The 13,224-nt window shown below is 38.8% G+C and overlaps 1 protein-coding gene across 4 annotated transcripts in view; it reads right to left on the bottom strand.

Annotated features, from left to right (window-relative positions):
- Window positions 1-1,798: 1,798 nt before the first annotated feature.
- The window catches only part of PJA2 (praja ring finger ubiquitin ligase 2), a 32,261-nt gene continuing 20,835 nt past the window's right edge, over window positions 1,799-13,224 (bottom strand). For 3 of the 4 annotated variants that reach the window (XM_069002627.1, XM_069002625.1, XM_069002626.1), the window contains exons 4-9: window positions 11,745-11,930; window positions 10,078-10,263; window positions 7,873-7,981; window positions 3,585-3,699; window positions 3,179-3,294; window positions 1,799-1,969 (exon numbers count right to left, since the gene is read on the bottom strand). In XM_069002627.1, the coding sequence (XP_068858728.1) occupies window positions 1,907-1,969; window positions 3,179-3,294; window positions 3,585-3,699; window positions 7,873-7,981; window positions 10,078-10,263; window positions 11,745-11,930 (775 nt within the window). In that variant the 3' untranslated portion in view covers window positions 1,799-1,906. The remainder of the gene's footprint in view (window positions 1,970-3,178; window positions 3,295-3,584; window positions 3,700-7,872; window positions 7,982-10,077; window positions 10,264-11,744; window positions 11,931-13,224) is intronic. The other variant, XM_069002628.1, reaches the window with a different exon arrangement.

Genomic DNA, 13,224 nt, shown 5'->3' with positions numbered 1-13,224 from the left:
AGCGACTACAGCAGTGGATAAAGAAAGGCTTACAGATGTCATTTATCTGGATTTCTGCAAAGCCTTTGACAGCATCCCCCACAACATCCTTCTCTCTGAATTGGAGGATTTGATGGGTGGACTGTTAGACTGCTAAAAAGTGGCTGGATGGCCATGTCCAGAAGGCGGCAGTCAATGGCCCACAGTCCTAATAGACAACAGTAAGAAGTGCTGTCCCTTCAGGAACCTTCAGTACTGTTTAATGTCTTCATTAATGTACTGGTTTGAAAACAAACCAGTGGGAGGCACCAAGTCAGAATAATAATTTAATGGGGAAAATTAAAGGAAAGGGAAAAAAGAAAAGACTAAAAGAAAACACTGGTTCAAACTGACAGAGTCAAGATACAACCTGAGTCCCTATTAGGCAGGGTGGTGGTAGCAGTCTGGTAGAATGGTGGTTGCAGTCCTCTGAAGCAGTGATCCTGTAGAGAAAAAAAAAAGGTCTCGTCTTCCTCAGAAGGTCCGCTGGTGGCTCTGTAGCTCCTGTCCTCTGGAAATCCAGTGGAGAAGGGGATGTCTCTGGTGTTCAGTCTCAGATTATATCCACGATGGGATGCTTGGCTCCTCCCTCTGGGTGGAGCATCTCACAATGGGGTAATGAGTCATGAGGCCGAGTGTTGATTAGGCTCATTAACAGAAGATAGTCCGGAGGGAGTTATCTCTGAGTCATGCGGCAGGACAATGATGGGCCATTAACAGCAAGATAGTCTGGGGGGAGGAGGCAAGGAAACACTGCCCCACCTGATTTCAACGGCTCATGAGGATGGTAATAGAATACACCTCAACCCAGGACAATTAATGACACTGATGAAGGGACAAAGTTCCCCCTTAGCAGATCTGCAGATGACACCAAGCTGAGTGGTGCAGCTGACACTCCTGAGGGATGGGATGCCATCCAGAGGGACCTGGACAAGCTTGACAAGTGGCCCGTGGGAATCTCATGAGGTTTAATAAGGCCAAGTCCTGGTGCTGCACCTGGGTTGGGACAATCCCTGGTGCCAACCCAGGCTGGGGATGAACAGATCCAGAGCAGCCCTGCCTAGAAGGACTTGGGGGTGCTGGGGTGAGAGCTGGACTTGAGCCAGCCATGGGCACTCCCAGCCCAGAAAGCCATGTGTGTCCTGGGCTGCATCCAAAGCCCTGTGGGCAGCAGGGAAGGGAGGGGATTGTGCCCCTCTGCCCCTCTCTGGTGAGACCCCACCTGCAGAGCTGCCTCCAGCTCTGGGATCCCAGCACAGGAAGGACATGGAGCTGTTGGAGAGTCCAGAGGAGGCCACCAAGGTGATCAGAGGGATGGAGCAGCTCTGCTATGAGGAAAGGCTGAGAGAATTGGGGTTGTTCAGCCTGGAGAAGGCTTTGAGGTGACCTAATTGTGGCCTTCCAGCCCCTGAAGGAAGCTCACAAGAAGGCTGGAGAGGGTCTATTCAAAATGGCATGGAGTGACAGGACAAGGGGGAGTGGTTACAAACTAAAAGAAAGTAGGTTTAGGTCACATTAGGAGGAAGTTCTTGGCTGTGAGAGTGGTGAGACACGGGCACAGGTTGCCCAGGGAAGCTGTGGATGCCCCATCCCTGGAAGTGTTCAAGGCCAGGTTGGATGGGGCTTGGAGCAATCTGGTTAGAGGAAGGTGTGCCTGGCCACAGCAAGGGGGGCTGGAGCCAGATGATCATCAGAGTCCCTTCCAACCCAAGCCAATCCATGACTACATATTAATATTTTATACTGATTTGTTTTCACATTATAATTCAAACAGGCAAAATTTACATTTTTATTTTGGTGGCAGATTTTATTTCTGACCCTAGTCTGAGGGTCCTGTAGCAATATTAACAGAAGATGCTGAATTATCAACCAAATAAAGAAAACAGTGTCAATCAGCTGCTTCGGGATGTACAGGTGCAAGCACATGACGACAAACAGGGCATGTTCCCGACTACAAAAAGAGAAAAAAAAACCAGGTCATTTGCACAGTTTGCAATTCTATTAAAAAGCTAATAATTATTTATAAAGTATTTAGTGTCTTCACAACAGCACCACCTCAAACTCAAATTTGACTGCAGAGCAACCTGGAGCTGACAGCTAACGCAAATTCAGAATAAAGACTTGTTTTGCTTTTAAACTAGCTATGCAGCAAATGCATCAGGTTGTCTCCAAATTCTGCTTCAAAGCATTGATTTTACAGGTGGGATTTTTTTTTTTTTGAGGCAAGGATTAAAAATAAGCTAGGCACAGCCCAAATGTAAGAGGAAGTATTTTGTCCTAGTTTTCAGCAATAGCAGTTTACTATGACAACAGGAAAAAAAAAGGCAGAATGTGTAAAACAAGGAAAATTACTATGGTAATCAACATTATCAAGGTAAAAAAATTATAAACCCACCAACTAAATCCATCAACCCTCCATGCTACAGGTGCTTTGCTATGACCCCCATAGTACAATCAGTTCATCTCCCTTATACTCCTGAAATTGTGTTGCACTGTAGGCTCACTGACAACTACCGAGCCCAGGCCTGCACTGCACATAAAGGAGAGTGCAAGTAAAAAAAAATACATTAATTATTGTTGTTTTAGTCTAGCTTCAATGTGATGCAAACCTTTTTAAGACATTTGGAAGGAAACTGATTACAGATTATGAAAATGAAATCTAATATCGTATAGAATTACTAAAGGTAATTTAACAAAAATTAATCTACAAGCATTTCAGTATTTCTTCTGCCAGCCTTAGCTGTCACCATAAATGGGCCTGACATTGTGGTAAGACAGAGCAGACCCTTTGCTATTCTCAGAGAAAATGAATCCATCAACTTTACTTCAAGGCAGGAATATAGCTTTCTTGTACCAAGCTTTTCTTGTACCAAAACAAGTTATAACTCATCCATGTCTTTCATTCTTAGTAAAGGAAAACGTGTTTTCCCTTACAGAAATATTCCCTCAATTAAAGAAATTACCCTTCAGGCGAGTACAGATACAACTTTCTTTCCTCACTTGCACTATAATTTGTTTCCATAATGCATAAATTCAACAGCCAGTTTTCTCTTGGTATTTCATCCCACATTTCCAAAGACTTAAAAGTCGTTCTTCCCCGAAGAATACACGAATCACACAACACTCCCCACAAATCCTCCACCAGTCCTGTAGTACTTACTCTCTGTAACCAAAGAATTACACAAGGTTTGTGAAACAAATGATGACAGGGTAGCTCTGTTATGATTTCACCTTCTACATATTCACTGCAACAGATAGTACAACACTGCTCTTGACCTAAACCCATGATGAAGAAAAAGAATTAATACCTTGTTTTACATCTAAGATGAGCTCAAATCAAAAAGAGATATGTTATCAACAGTATCACTAAAGGTTGCAAAATACAGTCACAGTAACTCCAGTAAAGATTAGTTTTCCAGATGGATCAAAATTCTACTCAGATTCAAAAGATCTTAAAACAGCATTATGCAGAAATTATACTTAAATATTGCATCTATGGTATCACAGAAAGTTGAACTTGGTCTTACAAACTTTATGGAAATTACTTTTTCATTATTTTTCCATACCATTGTAGTCAGCTGTGATGATACTCTGTGGCAAACAATCTATGGTTTCTTTCGTAGCTGGTGGATAAGTCTGTTCAACATCAAATGTAAGAGACTCCAGCTGTGCCAGAGAAGTCTGAAAGGGTAAGGAGAGATCAAGTTCTCTTACTCACAAACGTAACATTTCATACAAAAACAAACAAGCAAGAAAAAGAACTCAATTCTAGCAGTATTACTTTTCAAAATGGAAGATATGCCTATCAGACTAACCATTACATCATTTTTAGTTTTGTAATGAATGAGATGAAACTGAAGGTCAAAACAGCAATGTCTTGTTTTTTAAGCATTCTTAGAGTATGAGGACAGAGTCACAACTTAATCTACAATGAACATCTGTTAATTTTATAAAGTTACAGAAAAGGCAGCAAGTTGAAAATGTAATAAGGCTTGCCAATCTAAAACTGTCTTCGCATTTTACTTCTGAAAATAAATGTGTTTCCTGGCTTCAACTATTGAAATAGTCGGGCACAAACAAAAAATATTAAGTACCTTGGCTACACTAATGGTGTAAACTTCCAGAAATAAAAAACCCAAGATCCACATAGATGTTTCTAATCTTAAAACAGATATAATGCTCTGAAGCAACTTTGTTTTAAACTCAAATTTTTCACCATACAAAAATCTTTGAGACTCCAAGGCTATGGCATATTTGCTACACATATTTGCTGCGTACATCATACACTCAACCATGTAAGACACTGGATGGATGTCTAGTAGAAAAAAAATCAAAATCACAGAACTCAGAATATTTGGTTATATTTGCTAAGAAATGTACTAGCTATACCTGTTTGAACAGCAAACAAACTGAAACTGAAGAACCAAGAACACAGAAGCACCAGGTTCACACCCTGAATGAGTTAGTCACATCTCTTAAGTACAGCAACTTACTGTTCCAATCAGCTTGAAAATTATTTACTCTGTTGGCCACAAAACTCTCTTAGTAAAGAGTATAAGACAGTGTAATCTGTAATGTTGGGAATACACTTAACCAAAAAGCTCTATATACTAGAGAAACACTAGATTATACAGAAACCTTTCCAGCAGTCTTTCCTCTTAAACTTTCCCAAAAGTTACTAGAGCTGCAATCTGAAAACATGCCTGCACTGGGATCACAGTGACAAGGTAGCTCAAGCAACCACAGTACCACAGATCCAACCTAGCAGGTTTATACTCGCAGTCAAACCTCTGTGGGAGAGAAAGTTCAGCATGAGCTAACAAATATTTACAGCTCCTACTGCTACATGTATTCTCATCTTGGAATCTCTCAGTTTAAGAGAAAACCTGGGGTTATCCCTAGCGCAGTGTGCAAGTCCCCCTGCAAAACAGGTACACTGCTCCAATTTTACAGCTAATACCCATCAAATTCTGCTACAGCAGAAAATACTACCTTACTAACAGTAAGATGAGTTTAGTATTTGTAATTGGATTTTGCTACAAGTGCAATGGTCTGAGAATAAACTGTAGGTAAAAATATTACTCTTAATCAGAGTAACTACTACACCCGGAAAAACTAGGTAAGATCCTAGTTCACACAGGAGATCCTACGCACACAGAAGGTTGCAACAGTAGCTATGTGTCAAACATCTCTGTTTACACCCAGCATGAGTATTCTCAAACAGAAAACATTGTATTGCTTGCTTGCTTTTGAAACCTACACATAAGAAACATCATAGACATAAAGCCTTACAGTGACTCTGATGCTTAAAGCCACATTTTCAAATTCAAAGCAAAGCAGTGTCTATTTTATAACTTTTCTAAGGCGTATCTTCAAAATACCTGTACTTCATTCCTCTAATTACCCATGTCACTGCTTACTTCTCCATGTACCACAAAAAAATGCTGGACATTGTTTTGTTAAAATCAAGAGCGCTACAGCCTACAGGGGTTTGAACTCCTCACATCTGTGAATTGGTGCAGGAAATACTTATAATGTCACTGATGCAGCGCAGACAGACATCCTGTTCTGTACTGCTAATGAAGTAAACCAGACACTCCCAGCTATGTTGTTTCAATATAACAGATGAAAGAAAAAAAAATTTTAAATCACACATGCATTTTACTACTTTTAAGAACCCAAAAGCCTTATAGAACATAGCTTTTCAAAACAAGTATCTAATATTTTCATTACTTCTCCCCTCCAAATGTCACAATTATTTGGGATAGATCTCTCCCACTCCCTCCCCTCCAGTTAATTAAGATACACTTGAATTTTGGATGCTTTATTATGTCACATCCCTCTCAAGTATTTCAAAGCAAGAGTAAATCATTTTGCTTATATTTTCTGAACAATTTTAGTAACCAACTTCATACTGGAAAAATATGTGCTCTTTATTTCTGCTTGAGATTTGAAGGGAATATTTGGAATTCTTACTCACAACCTGTGCTGTCCATGTGGTCGCAATCAGTACAATTCCACCTTTTATTACTCAGTTACCACTTTCTGCTGACTAATTCTAAATATGCCAGACTTCTACGCCCACCATAAAGTTTCACACCATTAAGTGCTACTTTCAAGCACAATTGCTATGTAAGAGAATTGGCTTTCCCACATTCACAGTGCCACAGGTACCTCTGTAGTCATCTGCCTGCTTGCAAATGGTGTTCAGTGACACTGTTCCTGGTGACATAAATGCAATTACAGCACCTCCTCAGCCAGCCATGCACATAATCACCTAGGATTACTTTTACAGGTCACTCTGACAAGACTGCACACATTTCTTCTGGCAGAGTAATTAGGCAAATGTTGTTACACAGGAATGAGAAAGAATAACTTGAGTCATAATAAACTCAGTCTCCTCTTCAAGTGTTAGTGTGCAAATTTAAAAATAAAAAAAAGATGGGATTAGTTTCCCCTCTCTACACAGATCCTCTTGCTTTGGTGCAAAGGAGGAGGTCAACTGTTTCTGTAGTTCTGTTTTTTTTTTGATGTAGTGAGAACCTGCAGCTAGGAAAGACACAAGAATATACAGCTTCAAAATACTGCTATTATAATAAGGATATCAACACACCTTCCCCACATTAATGAAGTGTCTCTAAATGAGTAATGCTAACAAGATCCTACACAGCTGGAGAAAACCCTCTGATACTTGATCATGAATGATGACCTCCCATATACCTTGGGGGATGTACAATGACTGGCAGCTTAAGGCAGCAGCCCTTCCACTGCCTTGGAAAAGACCTGTGAAGCTCATTCAGAAAATCATTGACTTTGCACATATCCATGGGAACAACCCATTATCTATGACTGTTCCACTGCCTGCCAGCTTTAGAAAGCATTTCAAAGTGCCCTTGGTATTTTGTCTGCAAGCACACTATGACATACAGCCTTGCCCTGTTCACCCCTTTAAAGTAAATGCTAGCAGTCAAACTGCCCCTTGCTGCCCTAAACTTATGTCACCCAAAAAACATTTAGTTCAGCTCTTGTAACACCATATTATATGTCTACATATCATTTAACTCTTATTTTGACAAATACCCTGCAGGGGAGATTTCTGGTGATGCAAGAATTGTCGCATTGCATCAAACTGGGTTTCTGCTAGCTCTATATTCACTCTGACATTGACCAACCTATACTAACAAACAAAAGACAAAGATCATAACCATGCTGGTTCTTGATAATGCACGCTTTGGTCTATCCAAAATTAGACAGGTGAAATGGGATTAGAACAAGGTAAAGATAAGAGGTGTTTTTTCTTCTGGGTGGTTTCTTTACCTGACTGGGTTTTTTTGTTTGCTTGTTATTGGGTGGGGGTTTTTTAAACTTTTTTTTTTAAATTTAAAATACACAGAGTCAAGACAGTCAAACACAGAAAAGTCTTCTAGTGATAAGTCAAAATTTGAGAAATCCAAATGTACTCTTGCAAAAAAAAAAAAAAAGCTGGGATAACTCACAGACACAGATTCAAGTATAAGCTTTCCTTTGTTATGTAGAGAATTTGGCAAAATTCTTTAGAATAAATTAAATGGCATATGTTTACACAGGTAGAAATCAGTAACTTTCTTTCCCTTATGAGGAAATAAATACATATGCTAAAAGGAATAGGTACCAATCAATGACTTCTTGTAGTACATCCTTTAAAAGAACTTGAAGATGTATTTTCATGTTTGCAGACCTGAAAGTTCAAACTAACACAGGAAGTACGTTTTCCCCCCATTCTCCTAATTTTCAGATTAAGTTGAAAAAGGATTCAACTATAAACATTTGTGTCACAACATCACTGATGTAAGACTATCAAAAATGTTTTAATACCTCCACAGCTTCTAAACGTCCCTCTAGTGCCATAAATGTGAGAAGTTGAGTTTCCATGTAAGAAATAGCTTGAGGAAGTCCTAGGCCATCACCAAACTCATCAAGTAGTCTGAAAAACATGGGTTAGGAAATGGTCTTATTTTCAAAATAAATAGTTGCAACAGAAAGTCTGGGTACATCAAATTATTGCACATCACCTGCTAATAACAGCCAGATACCCAAACAGCTGATCTCTCCCTCCCCTGCCTCAACTGTACATATAAATAAGATCAAAAGCTCATGAGTCAAGATAACAACAGGGAGATGAGTCATCAATCACCACCACAGGCAAAACAGACTCAATTTAGGAAAAGCCTTAATTTAATTGAAAGGCTGAACCATATGATCTTTTGAGGTTCCTTTCAAGTTAGGCTGCTCTATGATTCTAAATGAATTTATTGCAAATAAAAATGGATTTGAATGGTGAGAAACAAAGACAAAAACTAAAACACCTTTCCCTTAGCACTCCCCTTTATTTCCAGGCTCAATTTCACTCCTTCATCCTTGACTCCTCCAAGTTCCCCTATCCCAAGCAGCGCAGAGGAAAAGGAACAGGGGTTGTGGTCAGTCCACAGTAGTTCCTCTCTGCAATCACTTTCTCCTCACACTGTTTCCCTGCTCCTGCATGGGTCTTTCCCACTATCTGAAGTCCTTCACTAACTGCTGCAGCATGGGTTCTCCATAGACACAGTTCCTTTAGCAAATCCCTACCTGTTCCACCATGGTTCTCTCCAGGGGCTGCAGGGAAATCTCTTCTCCAGCACCTAGAGCACTTCCTCCCCCTTTCTTTTCTGACCTTGGTATCTTGCAGTGTTGCTTCTCTGACATCATCCTAATTTCTCTCTCACACACTGCTTGCTGTCCAGCATTTTTTATCCTTTCTTAAGTATGCTCCCAGAGGCCCCACCCTGTGGTGGGTCCACTGGAGCCAGCTGGAACCAGCTGTGTCCCACATGGGGCAGTCCCAGCCTCTCAGAGGCAGCTCTGCAGCTCCCTACCCCTGGTCCCAGTACAGTGGTACCACACTCCCCCCAATATTTACTTCAGAACATCCTGATAGGAGTTTTTAGTGTGTAAGGGCATAAGTTCAGCTAATATGTTTCATATGTATGCTGTTAGGGTTGTTTTACAACTAATAATCAGATTTTGATTACATCATGTGTCACAATTCATGGCTTGGCACCTCCTTTGAGTTCTGTTTTAGAAATTCAGAAATCAAATCTTAAAACAGGCACAAGTGAAATCATGAACAGCTCTGCATATGCTCAGCAGACAAAACTTAACAGACCATCATCAACTTTGTTCTTGTTTTTAGTAACTAGGAAGCTTACCAAGGCTAACCTCCAACACTTAAAACACAGCTTCTGTCCCTATCACACAATTCCATTGCTAGCTTACTGCCTGACAGCGTAAGAACACATGCCTTACTTCTAGTTTGGACTCTCATGCATTAGCTCCTTTTATGCTTTTCCACAGTATAACTTACCAACATTGGTATTTTCTCCTGCACAGTAGTTTATATTTTAATAATAAGAAGAAAGCAAATGTTATGCCTCTCACTGGAAAGCCTTCTATCTCATTCTAAAACAAACACATTATACTATTACACATTATACTATTCTGAATGTGACTACAATCACTTTATTCCTGGTATATGCAGCATTTTTATAATAAACTTATTGCAATATCCTTCAGTAATCTAATGACAGAAAATAGAGTGAAGCATTCAAAATTATGATAATATTAGGTAAGTGCATGGCATTTCACAGAGAAATAAAATACATTTATAATAGCTAACTTACACCAGTTTCAAAGGAGGAAAATACCAATTATAAAATAGGAGTGACTTGAATGCTGACTACATTTATATTGCCTTACTTTTGTTATACTTCCACTTGAAAATTAAATGAAAGAATACATCCATCCCTATCATATTTAGGGCATCAAAATTTTGTCAAATCACAGCCTGATTTAGCAAATCTATTCCCTTCTCTCTCATTAGCAGATACATAGCACTTGAAGTACTTTAAACCTTAAAACTGAGATTATCAGTCCTTGAAGCAACTGCATACTGATAGCCATGAGTACTTTTGACATCTTACATAAAAAACAAAATTGTAACTACAAAACCTCTAAAATTAAAGCAGACAACTATCAAATGCATACCTCCACTCCACATCCAGGTCTTCACTCACACTGGAGTCATCCTCAAGGTTATTATTTCCATCCAACAAGAAGAATCCAAGATGCACAAATTCACTAATTGGATCATTTTCCTCATCACTGCTACTTTCTATGTCGTCTCGGAATCGTAACCAAGGAATTTCACCTTCCTCCAAAAATGCCTGCTCCCTTTATATAAATAAATGAAAAGCTAAAACTAAAAAGCTAAGAGAATTTATAAACACATATAAGCAACAAAAGCTAAGCATAGCACAGACTAAACAGGCATGTTTCCTAGACTCCAGAGTCACAGATTAGAAATTTAGCATTTGGCACAAACATTCAAGAAATCCCCAGTGGTATCAGCTCCAGACACAGCATCTAGTGACACCCATGATTCCGTGGAAAAGTTATTTGCCTAATGCTCAAGGCCAGCAGTACAGTAAGCAGCTTGCTCTGCGTTTTCCCTAGTACAGCCAGCATCCCTCTCAGGGTTAATAAATTTGGTACTAAACATTTTCTTATTTATCTACAAGTTCCTAAAGGCATTAAGGAGAAAGATTGTCTTGACACTCTGGAACAGCCTCGACGGCAAAGCTTGGCCTGAATGTAATGCAAAGAGCTACTACTTGCAAGAGAAGCTATCTTGCAAGAGAAAGACTCCCCTCATTCTTGGATACTCCAGAGGAGCACAAGTCACCTGGATACTGAGAGCCACAGGGCTGTGAGTCCCACTTTCCTTATAAAAGGGAAAATAGGCAGGAATTATGTTAAAGATTATATTATATTAAGCATAATCTTAATTATGTTAACATTCATACATTTTCATGCTGTTCATATCAAAGAAAGTTAAAAAACATAGAGGTCCATTATTGTTGTTCTGAAAGAGATGAGTTTTCATAAAGTTTTCATAAAGTCACACTACTTCTCCAAGACCCAAGAATGTGGAAAATACTAAAAAAACATTAACAACAAACTGGAGTGCTTGGCAATAGGCGAGTGAACCTAAGAGCAGAAGAAGCTGAAAGAACACTTAGGTGGCTTTTTTATAAAGACTCAAACTAGAGTCAATATTAGCTTCTTAGAAAAAACCCAAGCACACTCTTCTTAGCTATACATAACTACAAATTTTGCCTTATAGCAAAGGCAGCTGCAGTTTATAAAGTACTGGATGACTGAATGACTGGAAAAATAAAGTACATTTAAAGTTACTAGGGCAAGCAAGTAGTTCAAGTTTACTTTAATTACTGATATGGCTACAGAAAATGAGGAGCAGCAGTGGAATAGGAGAAGCAATAAAGCAGAGAGATAAACAAGTTCTTTTTGGAGTCCTAACCAGTATCAAGAGATGTTTAAGTAACATGTACATATTTACAACTAACTTGCCTAACTGGCTTTTTGAAGTCAATATATTAAGTCTATTAACCACATTGACACTACATTGTCAATGCACTCTCACTGTTTCTGAATTTTTCATTAGATAGAACTGTTTGCATGAAATGCCGTATTTTCCCTGATTTGAAATACATACAACTACAATTATTGTGATGTAGGCAAATGACTGTTGGTAACTGCTTTTAGAATAGATGTTATTCTGTGTAGTGCTGTGTGAATACCCTACTACTGCTGCCAAAAGCTATAGAAAGTTAGCCAATAAAACAAAGGCATACCCTTCTTGGAAACAGAAGTCTATGTTCTCCTCTTTCACACCACTGCTGCTCCTCTGCACCTCAGGGTCATGCTCCTCCCTGCATGGGACAGTCTCCCAGCTTTCATCACTTGAGGACTGCTCTTTTTCCATAGCAGTAAAATAGGAAGGTGCAGACGCAGACCATTCTCCATCACTGCACTCTGAGCTGCAATTTAAACAAGGCAACAGAGTACGAATTTAAACACTGCTTTAGGGGAAAGAAAAACAAATACTCTGCCATTTCCTAGTTTTCTATCAACACTGCTCTCAATATAGGCAATTTTTTTTTCTAAGAGACATGAATCTTGTGCTATCTACAGATGCATTACAAATCAAGTGTACATAGAGTTGATTAAAAAAAAAAAAATCAGTCTGTAAGAAAGAATTCAAGAATTCTGCCCATCCTACTTTGCAAAAATGTTCTGTTCTTCCCTTGCCACACATCCAGAGTACATGAAACAACTCAAGAACATAAACCAGACTCTCTACACACATCTTTCTCCCAGATCACAAAAACAACAGCAGTGGCACTGCTTGATTAACAAATAATAATCAATGTCAGCCTTACCTCTCAGCCAAACAAATTTAAAGTAAAAGCTCTCAGAACATATAAGCCATATAGAATAACTTTTTTAACATAGAAAGATATAATGGATGACTTATTGCAAACTATTTGATTCACTAGCCCAAACAAGATGAATGGCAGGGAGTTTTTCAAAGACAATTTGCTCAGCCACCACATAGAAAAGGGCAGTAAATAAGCTCTGGGCAGCTTAAACAAAATAGTAGCGCTAGCACAGTCTTAGGAAGGATGAACTACTGCTACCATTGGTAACGGCACTTAGATGATTCAGTCACTACAGTGACAGTTACTGAAATTCAAAATATAGTCAACTAGCTATGTCCCTTCAAAAAGTTAGAGAAAACATACATGCAAACAGCCAGCACGCTTAATAGAGCTCATTTTATAAAGCAATCCACAATACCCACAGTATTACTTTCAAATCTGCTAAACCCAGTATGTTCAGGTGTATTCTTACCTCCCCACCTACAAACTCATTAATTTCCTCCCTTTATCGAATATTATGAATACATGTCAATAGAACTTTCAATTTAATGAATTTTAAGTGCTTTTGAAAAATGGCATAATATACACTGCAAGTTTTACAAGAATAAGTAAGTTCAAGACACAGATTATATATAAGCATTTTAATTTGAGGCAGGAATATATTTTTCTATCACAATTTTGATGACTAAAAAGTCATGGAAATGAGCATATTCACTAATTTTGGGCTATTTTAATGGATTAATTTAGAAATCATATCTATTAAGAAATTCTGACATGTAGGCTAATGCATCTCATATTACACCAATTAAACCTAAATACTGACATTTTTGAACCTTTTGTTCTGTTTGGTTCTTTGGTTTTGGGTTGGGAGCTTTGTTTACTTTGGAATGTT

This window comes from Aphelocoma coerulescens (assembly GCF_041296385.1).
Source record: "Aphelocoma coerulescens isolate FSJ_1873_10779 chromosome Z unlocalized genomic scaffold, UR_Acoe_1.0 ChrZ_unloc_scaf_1, whole genome shotgun sequence".
Classification (NCBI taxonomy): Eukaryota; Metazoa; Chordata; class Aves; order Passeriformes; family Corvidae; genus Aphelocoma; species Aphelocoma coerulescens.
Note: the sequence above shows the minus strand (reverse complement) of the source record. Positions and strands in the feature narration are given on the sequence as shown.